At 40.9% G+C, this 17,013-nt stretch overlaps 1 protein-coding gene across 3 annotated transcripts in view; it reads right to left on the bottom strand.

Annotated features, from left to right (window-relative positions):
- The window catches only part of AMBRA1 (autophagy and beclin 1 regulator 1), a 133,096-nt gene that overhangs the window by 98,461 nt on the left and 17,622 nt on the right, over nt 1–17,013 (bottom strand). For all 3 annotated transcript variants that reach the window (XM_062495322.1, XM_062495324.1, XM_062495323.1), the window contains one exon: nt 1,872–1,958. In XM_062495322.1, the coding sequence (XP_062351306.1) occupies nt 1,872–1,958 (87 nt within the window). The remainder of the gene's footprint in view (nt 1–1,871; nt 1,959–17,013) is intronic.

Below are 17,013 nucleotides of genomic sequence, written 5' to 3'. Positions count from 1 at the left end.
CAAAACTGGACTTTTCTTCCAAAGCTCCTTATAAACTCAAGCTATTGTTCTACCACAACCTAAAACTGCTTGAACTGCCACATGAAAAGCACTGTATCAGTTCTAAAATAGCTTCAAGTAAAAAGTATTTTTGGCCATGCCCCTTATGCTAGGAAATGTCTCAGGCATTGATCCCTTTTCATACATTTCATTGAGTTTCATCATAAGCACACATCTGACAGAAGGGGAAAAAACATTCAGATACCTAGGCAAGCCCTCCTTTTCTTTTTTAAAAGGCATCTCCAAGAGAGTTAGAATCAGTTCTTAAAATCTGCTCTATCAATCTGTGTGCTTTGGACAAGGCATTCCAGAAACAAGGGATGGTGCACATCCAGCAATATAGCAACTTTTGGTACTCAAAAATTAACCTGAATGTAGTCATAGCTTTAAATTAACATTTGTAGAATATATTTTTCATCTTTCCAGGTAAATCAATCCCTTTACCTGCCATCCAACCAACTGCCATTTAGGAGCTTTTACATTTATCAGTATTTCTGACATGCAGTTGCCAAGACCTACAGCAGTCAACTAGATTGGTTTCCCAGATCTATGTAAGGATCTTATATACAGCAGCACATGCTTTCACTTCACTACAGTTTTGTTTACATCATTCCTAAGCCTTTGAATTATCTTTACAAGGCAACTTCCTTCACGATAAATGGAAAAAAGCCAAATACAAGATTTCACCTCTACAAGGCTTTATCTACAGAGACAGTTAGCAAGGAGTTATTTACCAACACAATTATACTATCCAGTCAGTTTGCAACACAGTCTTTTATTTCAGCCTTTTATTTCTACTTAAAATACATAAAACCACAGATTTTGTGGTTAATGATGAAGAAAATAAGACACCCCCCCTCAAACTCACACAACAACAAACTTCCTTCAGCAACTCAAGATTTAATTTTCAGTGGTGTTCGTGTACTCTTCTGTATGATAAATCCTAGTAGCCTTCAATTCACACAGCTATGCAAGAGGTTCCCCAAAAGGCTAAATCAGATATAATTTACACTTACTGAATTTCCTCTTTCATAGCTTTCCTAAACCCATCTAAAGAAAGCTTATTTGTCATGATTTATTCTTTGAAAGTTTCCAAAGCTGCTTGCTGTTCACGATTCTATCATTTCTTCTGACAGAGTCTTTGGGTCACATTATCCCATCTGTGGCTTTCTTAATACACTAAATAGAAACTGCTAAGATAATTTCTTTCCATTTTTTATAACTGCTACATTTGCTTTTTCTAGTCCTCTGAAACACTCCCATCTCTTTTGAACATTAAGCAGCACTACAGGTGTTTCTATGTCTAATGCCAATGATTCATGACTCTTCAAAAATAATTGTCAGTATTTTGCTCTTAGTTAAGTATACATAACCTTCTGGCTATGCTCTTTCTTGTACAGATACATTTATGGAGACAATTCATGCCTCCAAGCACGTTGTCTGCTCACACCAGCTCCTAATTGCCTTTACGGCATTCGTTCTTTCTACTGAATAGACTATTTGTTTTTTACTTCATTTTTCTTCAAAAGAGATTTTTAATATATTGATATAGCTCATTTACTGTTGGACCCGTTTGCCACCTAGTGTTCTCCATCCCAAATAATTTCATGCATTTTTATGTGCTTACTTCAACTGTAATTTCTTCCTGTATTCCCCATTTTCCCCCCAGACTCAACAGCATCTGCTCACTTGTTTTGCTCTCTTTCCCCATGGCAAGTCATTAAGGAGGAGATGAGTCCAATATTAGAACCATTGCCAGAGGTTTCAGTAAGTTATATTGAAGCAATGCTTTTGCATATAAGACTTAAATGCCTTTAGACTTTAGCTCTTACCTGGCTGGATCTGGGTAGATTGGATGTTCCCGGGATCCTGCTCCATCATAGCGAGATAATGAAATGAGGGAAGACTCCAGCAACCTCCTAGAAAAGAAAAACAAATTACAACATCAAAGACCATTCAGGAACATCCCTCCTATATATGACCTACTTGCTGAAACCTCTTAAGACTATTTCTATCACCAGTGCAGAGAATTCTGCAACATACTGAACCACTCGCTCTAAGTGTTTTCACCACACAGGTATTCAAAGTTTTATGTTCTCACTGCACAGGAGAAATAACACCTCAGGTAAGGAAGAAGAGTGGTCCCACATCTGCTTTCAAGTTCCAAGGAAAGATGGAGATGCCACTTCTCTGGAGACAACACATCCCAATGTGTCAGGTCCATAAACACTACCACCGCATTGGCCATCTGTCAAATTCTCACCTACTCGAAGGTGGCTACACATGGAACGGGCTAGGGAGCAGGGGACAAAGAACACAATGGACTTTAAGGGTACCACAGATATGTATTCATTGTAAGATCTTGAATCTTAGTCTCAAGGGTCTGAAAGAGAGGTTCCCAACTACAAAAAATAAAATTTTCCTCTGTATTGTAATCAGCCACAGGGAGAGATACTAAACATTCACTCAAGAAGTAAATGTATGCAAATGCAGCCAGACAGCCTGAATATATGAGCAGTGAGACTGAGTCATGAAGGCAGCAGAATCAAAAGTATACAGCAGGAACATATCGCCCACCCTGGCTTCTATATGCACCTCTGTCTAGCTTCTGTCATAAACCAGAGGACAGCACTGTTTGAAGACTGACTTGTGGCCTGTTGCAAACATTAGATTAAGACAAGAAAGATTATTTTGGATAGGTACAGAAAGTGGAAAAAACAACTCTCACAGTTTATAAGATTGCTGAGTTCCCTTTCAAGTCTTTCTACCTTAGAACTTCTGCTAAATTTTGTTTTCCAGTCTGCAACTTAATGAAAGTGGTTGTGGTTTGAAAGTCAAAGAGGTCCAACACCACATCTGTTCTACTCAGTCACACACATACTTTTGAGAAAGATTTGAATCTTTCAGTCTTAGCCCCACACTCATAACAATAACGCCTTTGCAGTACAGGACAGCAAGTATCAACACAGGAAGCAGGAAGAAGGACCAGATAAAATCCACACCAAACCTTCCACTTCTAGCCACACAGAGACAGCAGAATTGCAAATGAGACATCTTTTTTTCCTAGCAGCAGCCCATGAGGATCTCAAGAAAAAAATTTACTGCCTTCCAGCAATTAAAAAAAAAATTACTTCAATTTTACATTATAGATATAGAATACAGAAAACAACAAGAGATTGCTTCAGTTTCCCAGTTGGAAAAGTGTGTGTCAGCCTGAGAAACTCAGTACTTGCTGCAAAACACTGGGATTATGCATAAGACAAGAAATCCGGTCCTTTCAAGCACAAAGTTGTTTGGCAACCATTTGTCTTATTAAAGAACAGTTACTAAATCTCTTAAACTTTGAGTTTAATTGATTCCCCTGGTTCCTAGGTTATTGAGTCAAAAGCTCTAACATTCAATACTGCTAGATATTATGAATCCCTTGGCTACCCAAAAAGTCATTATACTTCAAATCCTGTCTTACCAAACTCTTCCTTCTGCTCCAACTACATATCAATATGTGCAAAAAGCAGCAAATCCAGAGTGAACAGTGCTACAGCTTTACAAGGTGTACCTGAAGTCACCTGTACCTGTGAGGTATACAGGTATACCTATTACTTGTATCACATATAAACTGCTTTAATTCCTTCTAGGGGAAAGGTAGACAGATTACAAATTAGCAGAAGGGATATTCTACCTACTCAGGCAGCTGGTCACTTCTAAACCACTGGCTCAGAGTTCACAGACTAGGTTACTGCCACTGCAATACCAACATGCTTTTGAGAAATCTGCTTCCCTAAGCTGTTTCAAAAATGGCATTTTGCAAGCAATCTGGATATGCCAAGGCTGCCACCCAACTGGAACATCCTGCCTGATCACTGGACTTAAGCCAAGGAGAAAGATCTTACAGAGCATCCAGATTCTGGCAGGGTCACAACCCTAGAACTCCTAATGTGAGCAATGCCTATGGTGTTCTGATAATGTGTACACACAAATAATAATCAAACTCACCCCTATCAAAAGTCTTGGTGCTTACACACTACACATCCCACCTTCTTTCCCAGCCTTTCAGCATCTGTCCACTAAGTGACACAGTAAAATCAAAACCACAAAGGAAGATGACCACTATATGCTGCATGGCCTAGCAAGCCCTGCTAGAAAGAAGTCTCCTGGTATTCTCCACCCACGTTTGTCTTCTCACCTTTGGAAAAACTGGCAAGTGGCTAAGATGCTCATGAACTTTGAGGGATCACCTTCAGAAAGCATCCAGAAGCTATATTGAAAGAAATCAAAATCTGTACTAAGCAGAAGACACCACAAGGATGAAGGAGCAGGGCACACATGACTGTAACTCGGTGTGGGTCTGCCAGAAGACCTGCTTGGCTTGGGAACAGCACTTTTGGGAATCTATAATTCTCAGCACTGCACTGTGACAGATCACTGAAATAAGTATTTGAAGAGTCTTGCAATAGCAGGAACTTGGCACCTCAGACAAGAACAGGTATGGGTTACTTTAGTAACCAACAGTTGCCTGAGCCACAGGATGGCCAAGTGTCCAGGTAAAGAGACTTTCTCTGGGCTTCGACAGCCCTGTAACATTGCCCAAATAGGCTGCGAGTCCATCCCATGCAGCAACAGAAGTTGCTGCAGCAGGAGCATCTCCTTCACCAGAAGGGTTCCCTTGGAAGACCAGTGGTTACTGGGTTCTAAGGAACAGGATTAAAAACACTCTGTTAAATACATTCTCCAGAACCCTCTCTGAGCTTGCACTGTCCGAGTTGAATGGTCTCAGTTAAGATGGCCTTTCCAGCAGAGCCTTCCAAGCCTGCCAAGACCCAGTCCAACTCCTGCACTACCTCACACCGAGGCACACAGGCCACACACTGGGGCCGCATTCAGATCATGTGGACAAAGATAATTAATTCAGTTAATAGAAACTGCTAAAAGCTAGAGCTGATTTTAAGTCTGATTAGTAGATGGTAATTATCTTACAACTGTGCCCTCTCAGATCACAGACCAATGAACAGAGGGATATAAATACACATAACAGGCAGAAAATCTAAAACAAGGCAACAAGCAGTCTTGTGAGATCCAGACAGACCATCCCGTGCTTAATGCTCCAAAGAAAAACAGTAACTATACTGAGGCAGAGTATCTAAGCACAAATAAAATCCATTTTTAACTAACTCATTCTAGACTTAGCCTTTGAGACCCAAAGTTACAAATCCAAATGCATTTAGTACTGACAAATGGGTTCAATAATAGATACACTGCTATAATCGTCAAAGTGTCTCATCTGTGTCACTGAGAATATAACCTACTGTCCCTCAGGAAGGTGCAGATAAATATTCTTAAATCAAGTCATGCTGTACTCTGCCAAGTCTTAGGTGTCACACTCATAGCTTCTGGCATGTGAAATCCCAAAAAAGACACAGACTATTTGTTTTCAGTAAACCCAAAGTGTAAGGTAGTCATCCTACCACAGTAAATGTGAGGTTGGGAGCAATTCTGCTAAGGAGGACAAACATAATCCATGGATGAAGAGAAATGTCTCTGTTGCAGTAAACTGCTAGCCACAAAACATTTAAGTTTCCAACAGAGAAACATGAAAAGACAGAACAGAAATGCATATTGCTTGCATCTCCTTTTGAAACATTTCAGCAGATCATGACTGACTCCTGAATCCTTTCTGCAGCTTACAGCAACCTCCTCCTCTCCCACATCCCCCCTTTTTGCTATCCAGATATATAACAGGCTAACACTAGGCTCTATGGAAGCAATTGCTCCACTATCTCTGTCTAGACAATATGAAATTGTCACAAATGACATCTAAAGTACAATTAGCAGAGAAACTGCAATTTCTACTCTCTTCCCCCGCTCACCAGGAAAAAAAAAAAATCACACATTATCGTCCTCCAGGTTGTCAGTCAATCCTGCAAATGATGAAGATTAACTCTGCTCACCCTGAGAGATGCTTCTGTCCCAGCTTGCTAAATTAGGAGGAGGGGGATTGTAGTTTTTGTTTGGTTTATTTTTTTTATTAAAACTACTACAAGATATAAATTGCCTCTGTTCAGCAGCACTGAAATCACAGCTCTCTGATTGAGATCAGGCTCCTTTTTCTACCAGACATCAACAGCTCTGGAACTGCTGCTCTACACTTGCTCTGCTAACTCAGGTCTGCAGCAATCACTAGCAAGCAGGTGAAGCAGACTCCAAGTTACAGAACACCTCTAGACAAAGGAGAGAGAAAGAGTGCACACATACAAGACATTACAAGCAGAAAAGGGAGATTTTTCAGGAATGAAGCTGAATGCCAGGAGCTGCAGTTCAAGGGGAAAAAGGTCATGAAACAACATCCTCATAGCACATCAGCCATTGTATCCCCATTCTCCCCACGGGCATGAGGATCACCACCAAAGCCTTTGGGGACAGAGCAATTCATCTCAGCAGGCTTTGAGAACACACTTAACTGCAGCAAATTTAACTTCCAGTAATAGTTTCTAAGGATATGCAATCCCTACACCACATCTTAGATTTGCTGTCACAGCATGAGCGTTACTGAGTAACGCTACTCCAAGAGACACTGAGGGAAGGGTTTTCCTCCCCATCCAAAAGGGAGGTGTTAACAAACAGCACTGAGGTTGTTTCCTTAGAATCAAAAGGGTGTTCAGTCAGCTGCCATCCTCCTAAGCTGCTCTACACCAACAACCAGGGCAAACCAGTAAAATGAAGCATTCTAAGGACAGCAATCACACCTACCCCTCCCATACTCCCAGCCTTCAGCTATGAGCAGAGCTTAAAACAGAAAATTCCTAGTTATCCTTTGATGGAAAAGTATATTGATGACTCTTGGCAGCCTCTGACTTTCCTCCCCTGGTTTTATGTCTTCCCTGAAAAGACTCTTATACTGCATACTGCCCATTTGGAAGTGAAAATTATCACACTACATATTACATCCCTTTTTCAGCCCTCTAATTTACAGCCAGCACTCAGTTCCCTTGAGCACTCGTCCCTGTGAGTGTGCTCCCGTAGTTTCTCATAAGAAGATAAAGAATAGCAACAGTTTAAAACTAGATACCCTTCAATCTTCTACCTCTTACAGCCAGGCAATGCATAACCTAAAGATAATAAGAAAGCTAAAGCATGAAAACAGCTGAATGTTCTTTAGTTGTCCAATAGTACTAATACCCTCCCTCAAACATTGAACCTAATTTACTGTTAACAAACCAAATTAATTCTTGGAGATCAATTATAGCCTTGATAGAGCACTAGAAGACTATTTTAAATAAAAATCTCAAACAACCCAATCCACTGGCTTGCACATTCTTTCTTTCCCTTTCCTCAGAAGAATAGGAAAAATTATTTCAGACATCTGTATTGTGTTGCCTATTTTCAAACAGCAAATTGAAATCACGTAAGCAGAAACCATCAAGCATTTTGTTCCATAGCTTCATTTTCCATAAAAGTTTTGTAGTCCTTGTCAAACAGAAAAACACTATTGCTCTTCACCAGTTTCATATTCAAGCTTAAAATAAAAAACCAATCAGTATGCAGTTCTAAAGATTGCTTGAAAAAATGATTTCTAAAATTAAGTTTTTAACATAATCTGTTCTGATACCTCTAAGCTAACATTTCTAGACTGCTTCAGCTTTCACATGGTTATGGTTAGACATATTTAGCCTGGTATTAAGACTACATTAAGACAGGTCAGAAACAGATGCTTAAGAGAAAATATAGTCAAACAAAAGGATCAAGCTTTTCTTAAGATAGCTGTAACCATCTACAAGAGGTAAAATACCTGAAAATATCACTACTCATTAAACCCTCAACAGTCACTTTTACAGTTCTGAGTTAGCTCCTCCATCCCCTTGCTCACAACTGTGCGAAACACCTCATCATCAGTGAGGAACTAGAGTTGGTGGCTGTCTTTCTATCCAAACTCTGTTAGGCATCCTTTTCATCACCTTTTTTTTTTTAAGGTATTCCATACAATGAGCAACCTTTACAAGATAGTTTCCTTTTTTTAGGGAAAGCAAAGATGCAATATGTGATCAGAGACAAGTTCGAAACACAGCCTTTGTAGAATACTTTGGTCTGTTTGTGGGAAAGAACTTGTGTTAACTCTGAAGGTGCAACTAAGGACAGAGAAGACATCCTTCCCAGCTGGAGGTGCAGAGTTGTTCATAGGAGCATGTCTGATATAAGGCAGAAATTATTACAGAAAGTGATTTTTTCCCTTTCATTGATTCTGGGCAAGAATCCTGTAGAAAACAAACTGTAAGGATTTCTCAGTCAGAAACGAGACAGCACATAAGGCCTTCAGCCAAGATGGTAAGGACTGGAGAGAAAAACAGCACAATTACACAAAACAAGGAAGCGTCAAGTAAGAGTTTGAACAGCAAAAATGAGCACTGGGAACTGAGTTCTCCTAATTACAAGATGGGGAGCAAAGTTCCAAGAAAAACACGGTTAATTAACCCTTTAAACTTATCTAAATTTATCTAGAAAGTAATACCACCTTATGAATTGTGCTATTACTGCACATCTGCTCTTGGACTAAGAACTCCAATTTCCATTTACCACCTGATGCCGCAGGAGCTACACAGCAACTTTAGAGCTCATCACAGGGGAAGTGGGTGGCTTTACTGAAAGTGACAGATTCTTTTAAGAAGCCTCAGGGCTGCACTGTTCATCTATTACTTCACCTGCTGAAAAAGGCCATGCATCAGAACAAAAGACAGATGAACATTACGAAGAGCTCCTCATCATACAGCATCTGGGGAATGATTAGTTCATTATTTCAACAAGCAAGAGGGAACACACATCCACAGCAGACATCAAAAGGGTCAAGCCCAGCTATAGCAAGCAGCATTGATTAATTTTGGCAATAACTCCAACATGAAAAGATCTTGCACTTCCACTCTGCAGGGGCAAAGCTTGAGGGACAGGAGAGGAGAAGAAATTAAAACCAGTTCAAGCTACTGCACATGCTATTTTGCTCTACAGTGGCAGTTTCACACCAATGCTCAAGATGGGGCTGGCACCCACACCAAGCTGAAGATGGATATCACATTTCTACACCTAGACCCTTAACAACATGCCATTGTATCAGAAATTCAGCTGGAGGGTATGGGTTTCTAGTTATCCTAAGTTTTAAAAGCACGGCCAACACGCTGAACTCCCTCAGCCTGCAGACAGCTTTACTCTTCTGAGGGCTCTTCTGCCTACCTTCATCTCTATGTCTGCTTCAAATTCTCCTTGTTCTGAGAGTTCCCAACACCACAGACTCTGTGGACAGCAGAAATCTCTGCTTACCCACACATGCAGATTTGCGTCAGCTTCTGGAATAATTACATACGACTCATGTTTCTCCATGGGGAATTGAAGAGGAGGTGTCTTTTTGAGGGGGCAGAAGACATACCGTTATCTCCATAGGTTTCTAAGGCTATGAAAACAGAGGTCTCATCACAAATCAAGCAATTCCTTTAAAATGCTCTTGATCACACTGGAGTAATGAAGAAAGTCAGGTCAACAGATGACTGGGAGGCTAGTTCAGTCACTTAGGCCAGCCTTCCCACTTCAAGAAGACAAGGGAATGATTTCATACTAATGCATTTCAAGCAGAAAAATGAGTCAGTTTCCTGGCAGATAATGAACCCTGTTTATTTACAGCCTTCAGTTTCAGCAGGTGCTCTCTCAAGAAGAGCAAGGAAGGAGGTCACTTACATCAGCACACAAACAGCCATTTGGTGCAATCAGTTAAATATGTATGTGGAAAATGTTTAAAATGCATGTTAGCTATTCAACAGACCAGAACAGCTCAACTGGAGAAATCTGGAGTCATCACTATTTTGGTTACAGTTGTATTATTGAGTCAGATCACAGGTCTCCCTCTCTTCTCTTGCTCTGGGCCCACAGATTAGATGAATGCTGCCCTACTGCAAGTTCTCCAGCCCAGATTCTGTGAAAAGGAGCAAATAATTGGGTAAGGGCACTTTGTCCCCAGACACACCACGCTGTGAGCATTTATAAAGAGCATGAAGAGTGACTGCACACATGAAGCATATGTAAATTGAATGCATATCTAAAATTTACGGGATTGTATTACAATAAAAAGGCACACTACACTGCCAGCATGTCCAGCTCTTACCCACTGTGAAGAAAGCTACAGAAACCTTTCAGGTGAGCAAGCAGGCCTGAAACAGAAGGTCTGAGAGCCTGCCAAAAACTTGTTTCTGGACAAAAACCAAAACCAAATTGAAACTTAGACACTGTTTTAATGTGACTCACTGAAGCCAGACTACAGGCTCTAAAAATCACAGGTAGATAGTTTTAAGCACATCACAGACCTTCATTAATCATAAGCTGAGCATCATCCCCTAGACAGAATACAATTACATGAACTCAAGGCAAATAGGTAAAAAAAACAGAAACAGGAGCAACTGTACCTGGTCAAGTGAGCTTGTCTGGACATGCTGCCCACCCTGCAGCAGCTGTATTAGCTGCAGGGAAAGTATGTGCAGAGAGCAGATGAGACAGACATCCTAAAAAAGGATGGTTTTCAGGAGAGGGAATCTATTCACACTTCTTCCCTCTCTGTAGGAAAGTTGAGAACTGTTATGTTTTATGGTATCCTCAAATCTGTTTGAAGTCAGCTGTCTTTAAACTTCTGAGCAGTTTGTGTTTATTCAAGATCTTTGGTCTATAGTCACCTCATATATGCATTCCTCAAAAAAACAAACAACCCCATCAAAAAACCTGCCCAAAACAACAACAACCAACACTCACCCAAATAATAATAACAAAAAAAAAATCCCACAATGCAATAACCCCCCCCCCCAAACACACACACAAAAACACCACCAAAAAACTCAAAAACCCCACTCAATTCTAGATCTCAATAGAAGCAAAAATAAAAGCCAGTTGGGAAGCACATACCTCTTCCAGTCTCACTAAAATGTCACTTTAATTCAGATTCAGTAAGCTTCCTTGCTGCCACACTGCAGCAGGTAAAATTCCAGAACAGTTCCCACAGAAAAGACACTTGTAGGGAAAGAGGTTTTTGTTGCCTAGAGATTGCAGAGGAACAAACTTTACCCATTTCTTTTATAGGTGAACTCCTCATTGCTAGGCCTGGACTAGGAAGAGGAGTAGAAGAAGGGCAATGATTCAAATGGGAAAATACCGTGAAGGTATTTCAGAAGCAGTTATTTCTATAGCCTTGCCTAGTTTGCAAGTCAAGCTGCTACAAGAGGAACATGGGGAAAAGAATTTCTTTTAGTCTGCTACAGTCATTGATGCATGTTTAAATTCAGGCCAAGAAAAAGACAAAGCTGCTTACACCTTTCTGCAAGTTTGGCGAAGGCTGCAGGTATATGTCCAACTTTCCTGGGGGGAAAGCACCAGGGGAAATTCGGCAGCAGGGAGTGACCTCCATTAGTTACTGCAAGAAGAGAAAGCAGCACAAGGCACCATTTTTCTTGCCCACCAACTATCAGTGAAGAAGAATAGGGCTCTAGCAACCTTAAATTATTCTTAAATCAGGAAACTAGCAAAGGCAGGGGAAGGAATGTTTGTGCAAGAAAACAGGCACTTCCTTCACCTGTTCTTCCACATAACTAGCAGCACACTAAAGAGCTCAAACTTGTAGAACTTCAGTAAAACAGTCTTTCCTGCCCACAGAGACAAAGCAGGCTTGGTCTGGAATAAAACCCACAAAGCTGGAAGGGTGACAGCAATAACCCCAGAGCTCACTTAGCATTAACTGACCATATGGATATCATGGCAGCCTCTCCTATAGTTCAGGCTATGTTTACAGTATCATGATAAAACTTAATTTGTATTTTCCATTTTTAGTAAAGGACAAACAAACAATACTCACCAAGTTTGTCCATAGCCTGCACATCTCACACATAAACACAGCTAAATATAATGTTTAAATGTTCATGTCACCTTCAGACTATCATTTCACTTTATGCTCCCAACAGACCCAAAGGTTTTTGTTCACTCTTATGTGTCCTGGCTAACTTTCCAACCAATGCGCAGTCTGAGCACCAGCCTCTTCTCCACAGCTCAGGTGTACCCTTCTCCTGCTCAAGCCTCCTTTTCTCTGTGAACTAAACACCACTGCCATAATATATATTAAATACTTGAATAAGCAAGCCACAACTGCTGCTAGCAATTAGGAAAAAAATAGCAACTACAAGGATTTTGAGAAATAAGGAATGGAACAAAAGGCAGGATACACTAGGTATGTGTTCTGTCTCCACTATAAAACATATTTGTAGTTTTATACAAGGTAATTCCCTCCTGCTTTAGCTCCTCTCCCCTGAAAGGTGAAGTGAGTAGCAATACCCTCCTCTCTGATTTGATGGTAAATGTCAGTCACAGAACTGTGTCTTCCTAGGGAATTCTGTATCCATGGCAGGGGACAAGGAAGTGTTCTGGTTGTTCAGTTTTTAAAGCAAAGATATAAGTGACATACACCCTTTCATTCAGTGCTTTGCACAGTAAGAAAGTTACCAGAAGTCAGTACATGCAGAGATCCGATCACCCTTGGTCATCTACATCAAAACAAGGGCTGCACATCAGAAGGCTCCGCCAGCATGAACTCAGGAACAAAAACTGCAATAGTGACCATACTCTTTTCCATTTCATACACAGCACTGATCACTGTTGGGCAGATTGGGGTTGCTCCTACCCTGTGAATCTCCTTAACTGTAGACTGGTCCCAACTCGATCACAAGTCAGCACTGTATCAAAAACCTAGAGCAGAAGAGGCATCCCCTCAAGGCTTTGAGCAAGCCATACCTATTTGCACTAGGAAAAAAAACCAAACCAAACAGAATAAAAAACCCTAAAAATATTCTTTGCCTTCTTATGGAAAAACTCCAAATTTAGGTAATCGCTCAAGGCATACTTGAAGAAGAGAACAAAAAGAGCTCCAGGGAAAAAGTGATTGCCCAAACTCCGACCAATATCTGCCAAGCAATCCTCCAGAAAACAAGCTTCATATTACAAAAGTCACTGGAGCGGGTGAGCAACCATTAAAATGAAAACAAAACCTTTGAGAAGGGAGACTACAATGAAAAGTTTGCTCCAGGCTTGGTAGGCAATAAGCAGGAAGTCCAGAATTCCACAAGTTTGCCAGATCTTTTAGAGCTCTAATTCATGAGCATTTACATCAGAAAGACAAAAAAAACCTGTCTCACTGCAGATCCACATCTCTTTCAAACCCTTACAAAAGCCAAAAGGAAAAGCTCCTCCCTCGATTGCGCTCTGCATCAGAGCCATTTCCCGTCTGGATCCTCGCATTTACGCCTTTTTCCAAACACTGACGAACTTGCAATTGTATGGTAACTACAGAAATAAGCTGCCTTCGGGAGTGGGGAGGGTCCTCAAGCTACCCTTCATACAAGAACTAGGAAACTTTCAGGTTGGGAAAGGAGACAGAAAGGAGCAGAAGCAACATTACCCCCTTGTGGCAGCAAAGCAATATGGAAATAAGGTCTGAGAAATTCAAAGTGGAACAGACTAGGTATTTGTCTTCACAGCTACTGTATGGAGAGCTGCGTGCGGCCAGAAAGGCCATGGACACTGAAGAGAAACGAGATGAGCTGGAGTTACTGTACTACATGTGACCGGGTTCACATCTCATAGCAAGAACAAGGTAGGCAGGACCAGAGTCCTCAAATGAGACCTGACAAAATCAGAGACACAGATCTGTCCCTGGACCCTGTTACATAGTTTCAGGGAAGATGGTTTCACCTCACTTGTGCACAGTGCATCCAACAGACTAAAACACAGCAAAGCCTTTGGTAAGCTATGCCAATTTCAACCGGTCAAATATTTGCACAGCACTGTGGACTCTGCATTTCATACACTCACAAACAAAGGAGTTTGTACAAGGATCCCCAGACAAGAATTTCCCCACATCACACATACTCACTCCTTTCTGCCTGCATGCACGACAAAAGTGTCACCCAGGACGGTTCAAAAGACTTCTCAGATTTTCACATAACTTCAACAATGTATCTTGTCTGTCAAACTAAATAGGTGAGGCAAGGTGAAAACATCATAAATTCCTAAAATGCAGGCACAGTTACTCATACCACAGCCTACAGAATCTGGCCTCTGGAATGAGTGCAGTGAAGTGGTTAGAGAAGTTTAACATAATCAACAGACAAAGCTTCTTCATGGAAGAAAAAGGATAATAAGCATTTCCTTGTGAAACGTAAGTTTGATGCAAACCTGCCTGGCAAAAGAACAGAACACACCTTTTATTTGCAGTAATGTACTCAAATCTCTAGACAAAATAAACAGATAAACTACATAAAAATTGTTCCCCTCATGTATAACAAGCAGCTAAATCTGTAGATTTAATTTTCCTCTTCCTTATTTTCCCCATCTGTAGGAATTGTTTCACTGAATAAGGTTTGAAATATGTTAGCAGGGACACACATCGCTACTTGCTCCTTTCATCCATTCCAGAAATACTGTGGCCTGGGGTGCCATGCCAGAACACAGAAAAAAAAATAAAAAATTATAACCTAATTATTCTCCTTTTTTATTTCTAAAATCCCCACACTAATTCTGTAGATGTCACTTGTGTCATACTAATATAGCCAAAGAGAAAATCTGGATCAGTTTTATTAGTCAGCATTGGACTGTACATAGCATTAGCTGCTGAATTGATACATATTTCAGCAGACATCACTGCTAGATTATGTGTATCACTGTCTTGAGAAGGTGGCACCAGCTCCTCTCAAACAAGCAGCTGACTAGAAGAATCCTCTTTCATTCCCTGTTTAGCTTTTCATTCTCAACCTGAATAGGCCCACAAAGCAACAATGGCTTGTTTTAAGTACTTAGAGGATCTTTTCCCTCACTGAGATTACAGTATTAATACAATACCTCCTCAACTCATTTTTAAATTAACAGGTAGTTACAAAAAAAAAAATTAACTAGCTATCATCTCTTGCTCAGTTATCCTTCTTTCATCCGCATCTTTCCAACAGCTTCTATGACCAATTTTCTGCAGCACATTTCACATGGCAGCTTCAGAGATTTCTGAGATTCTTTTCACTTTGATATTAAAAGTGAGGCAAAGACATCCACAGGGGAAAACCCCCTACATTTGAATTAATGAGGTCAGCCTGGAGAACCTCAGAAAAGCTGAAGCTCAGTCTCATGAACTTTTACTTGACGTAGACCATAAATTCTCCCCAAATTCGTGCCTCACCAGCACAACTTGAAGCACACAGCTCAATGCCATGCTACTTTCAGGCCAAGCTGAATGTGACTGGACTCCTTGTACTGCTGAGGCTCCCAGTGACATGCTCCTCCTAACAGAGGTGCCAGAGCTGTTAGCTAGGAATAGTGTCAACGCCTATTAATTATTTGTGATTAGTCCAAGGTAATTAGCCTAGGACCATCAGAAAGAGCAGAATTCTCTCAGCAGAACAAGAGCAGAATTACCCAGCTGACATAGTTGCAACAACAGAATTCAAAGAACAGCCTTCACTAAACTATCCTATTAACTTAATTGACCATCAATGGGAATGTTTTCCCAGAAAGCTACTTCTCAATTAGGAAAGCCAAGTCAGGGAATGAATCCTGCCCATGGACAGGGAATGAGAACATACACAGTTTCCAGATACAAATTTTATCTTACATTTTTTGGCTGACCTTAGAATACAGAGCTCAATTGCCCAATGAGGACATCTAATGGAGAGACAAAGAAGAACAAAATTATAAAGCACGTTATGAGCGCATCTCGGATTCCAACACTAAGAATTAACAAGATGCTCAGAGACACAAAATTACATAGATTGGAAGTGTGTATGCGTTACCACTTGTACCCTCAGGTTTGAAGGCTTATCCTCCCCCTTGTATTTCATCAGCACCTTCAGCATTACATGTATCTCAGGACCCTCAGAACCCATCCTTGCATGCTTCTGTAGCTCCAAAGGTTAACAGACATTTTGGATTCTGCTGTGCAGAAGTGGTTCCAGCACGCCCCATTGTGAAAGCAAGCCCTAGGTCTGGGAGACATGAAGGCTTGGTGTGAGATGTTTATGCAAAATTTAGGTAAGTGGGCGCTTGCTGACTTGTTAATAGAGTCACAGGATATTATGAGTTGGAAGGGATCCACAAGGATGATCAAGCCCAACTTTTAAGTAAATGGCCTTTATGGGGATTGAACCCACAACCTTGGTGCTATTAGCACCATGCTCCAACCCAACTGAGCTAATCTCATCTCTCACATTCTGTAAAGAAAAATATAAACAGCTACTTTGAGAATAGCAGAAATTACACCTGCAGGATAGAGCTATCCTGCATGCAGGGTTCCTTTTATGGGAAAAGATTTCATAAAGCCACAAGCCCACCCAATGTGTTTAACAAGAAAGGAAATCAAGTTTTACTTCAAGGGAATTGTCACAAGCATTTAATACCAGACTGCCCACTGCTTCCAGCTTCTTACCTCAGAACTCCACAGACAACTTTAACTTCAGTTCGAAGGTAAGCAGAAACCCCTGCAGCACCTGTTCTTTAGAAAGGCCTGACAACAGAAGCAGGAGATTGGGAGAACAAAAGAGTCCCTAGGAGATTCCCAATAAGCTTTGCCAGAAAGGTTTCATTAAAGGTTTCATTTTACAGGAATTCCTCTGGAATTAAGCTCATGCATCGAACTACCCAATCCAAATCAGAAGTCTCAGTGAAAAGTTCCTGTTTGCTCAGGTGACCAGGTAGGCAAGTAACCCTTCACAAATGCTACAGCCACTGGAGCTGGCAGCAGCAACCACCATGGATGACAGGCAAAGTGACCCAGAGACTTAGTCATAGGACTCTCGTTGTTTGACTCCCACAGGCTGGGGTGGATTGAATTATATGCCTCAGGGCATTTTTAAATTATACAGTTACCACAGAAAAGATCATATCTATATATCCCACCATATCTCATTGTCCAAATATGTGCCAACTGCCTGA

The sequence above is a fragment of the Cinclus cinclus genome, chromosome 6, assembly GCF_963662255.1.
Source record: "Cinclus cinclus chromosome 6, bCinCin1.1, whole genome shotgun sequence".
In the NCBI taxonomy this organism is placed as follows: domain Eukaryota; kingdom Metazoa; phylum Chordata; class Aves; order Passeriformes; family Cinclidae; genus Cinclus; species Cinclus cinclus.
Note: the sequence above shows the minus strand (reverse complement) of the source record. Positions and strands in the feature narration are given on the sequence as shown.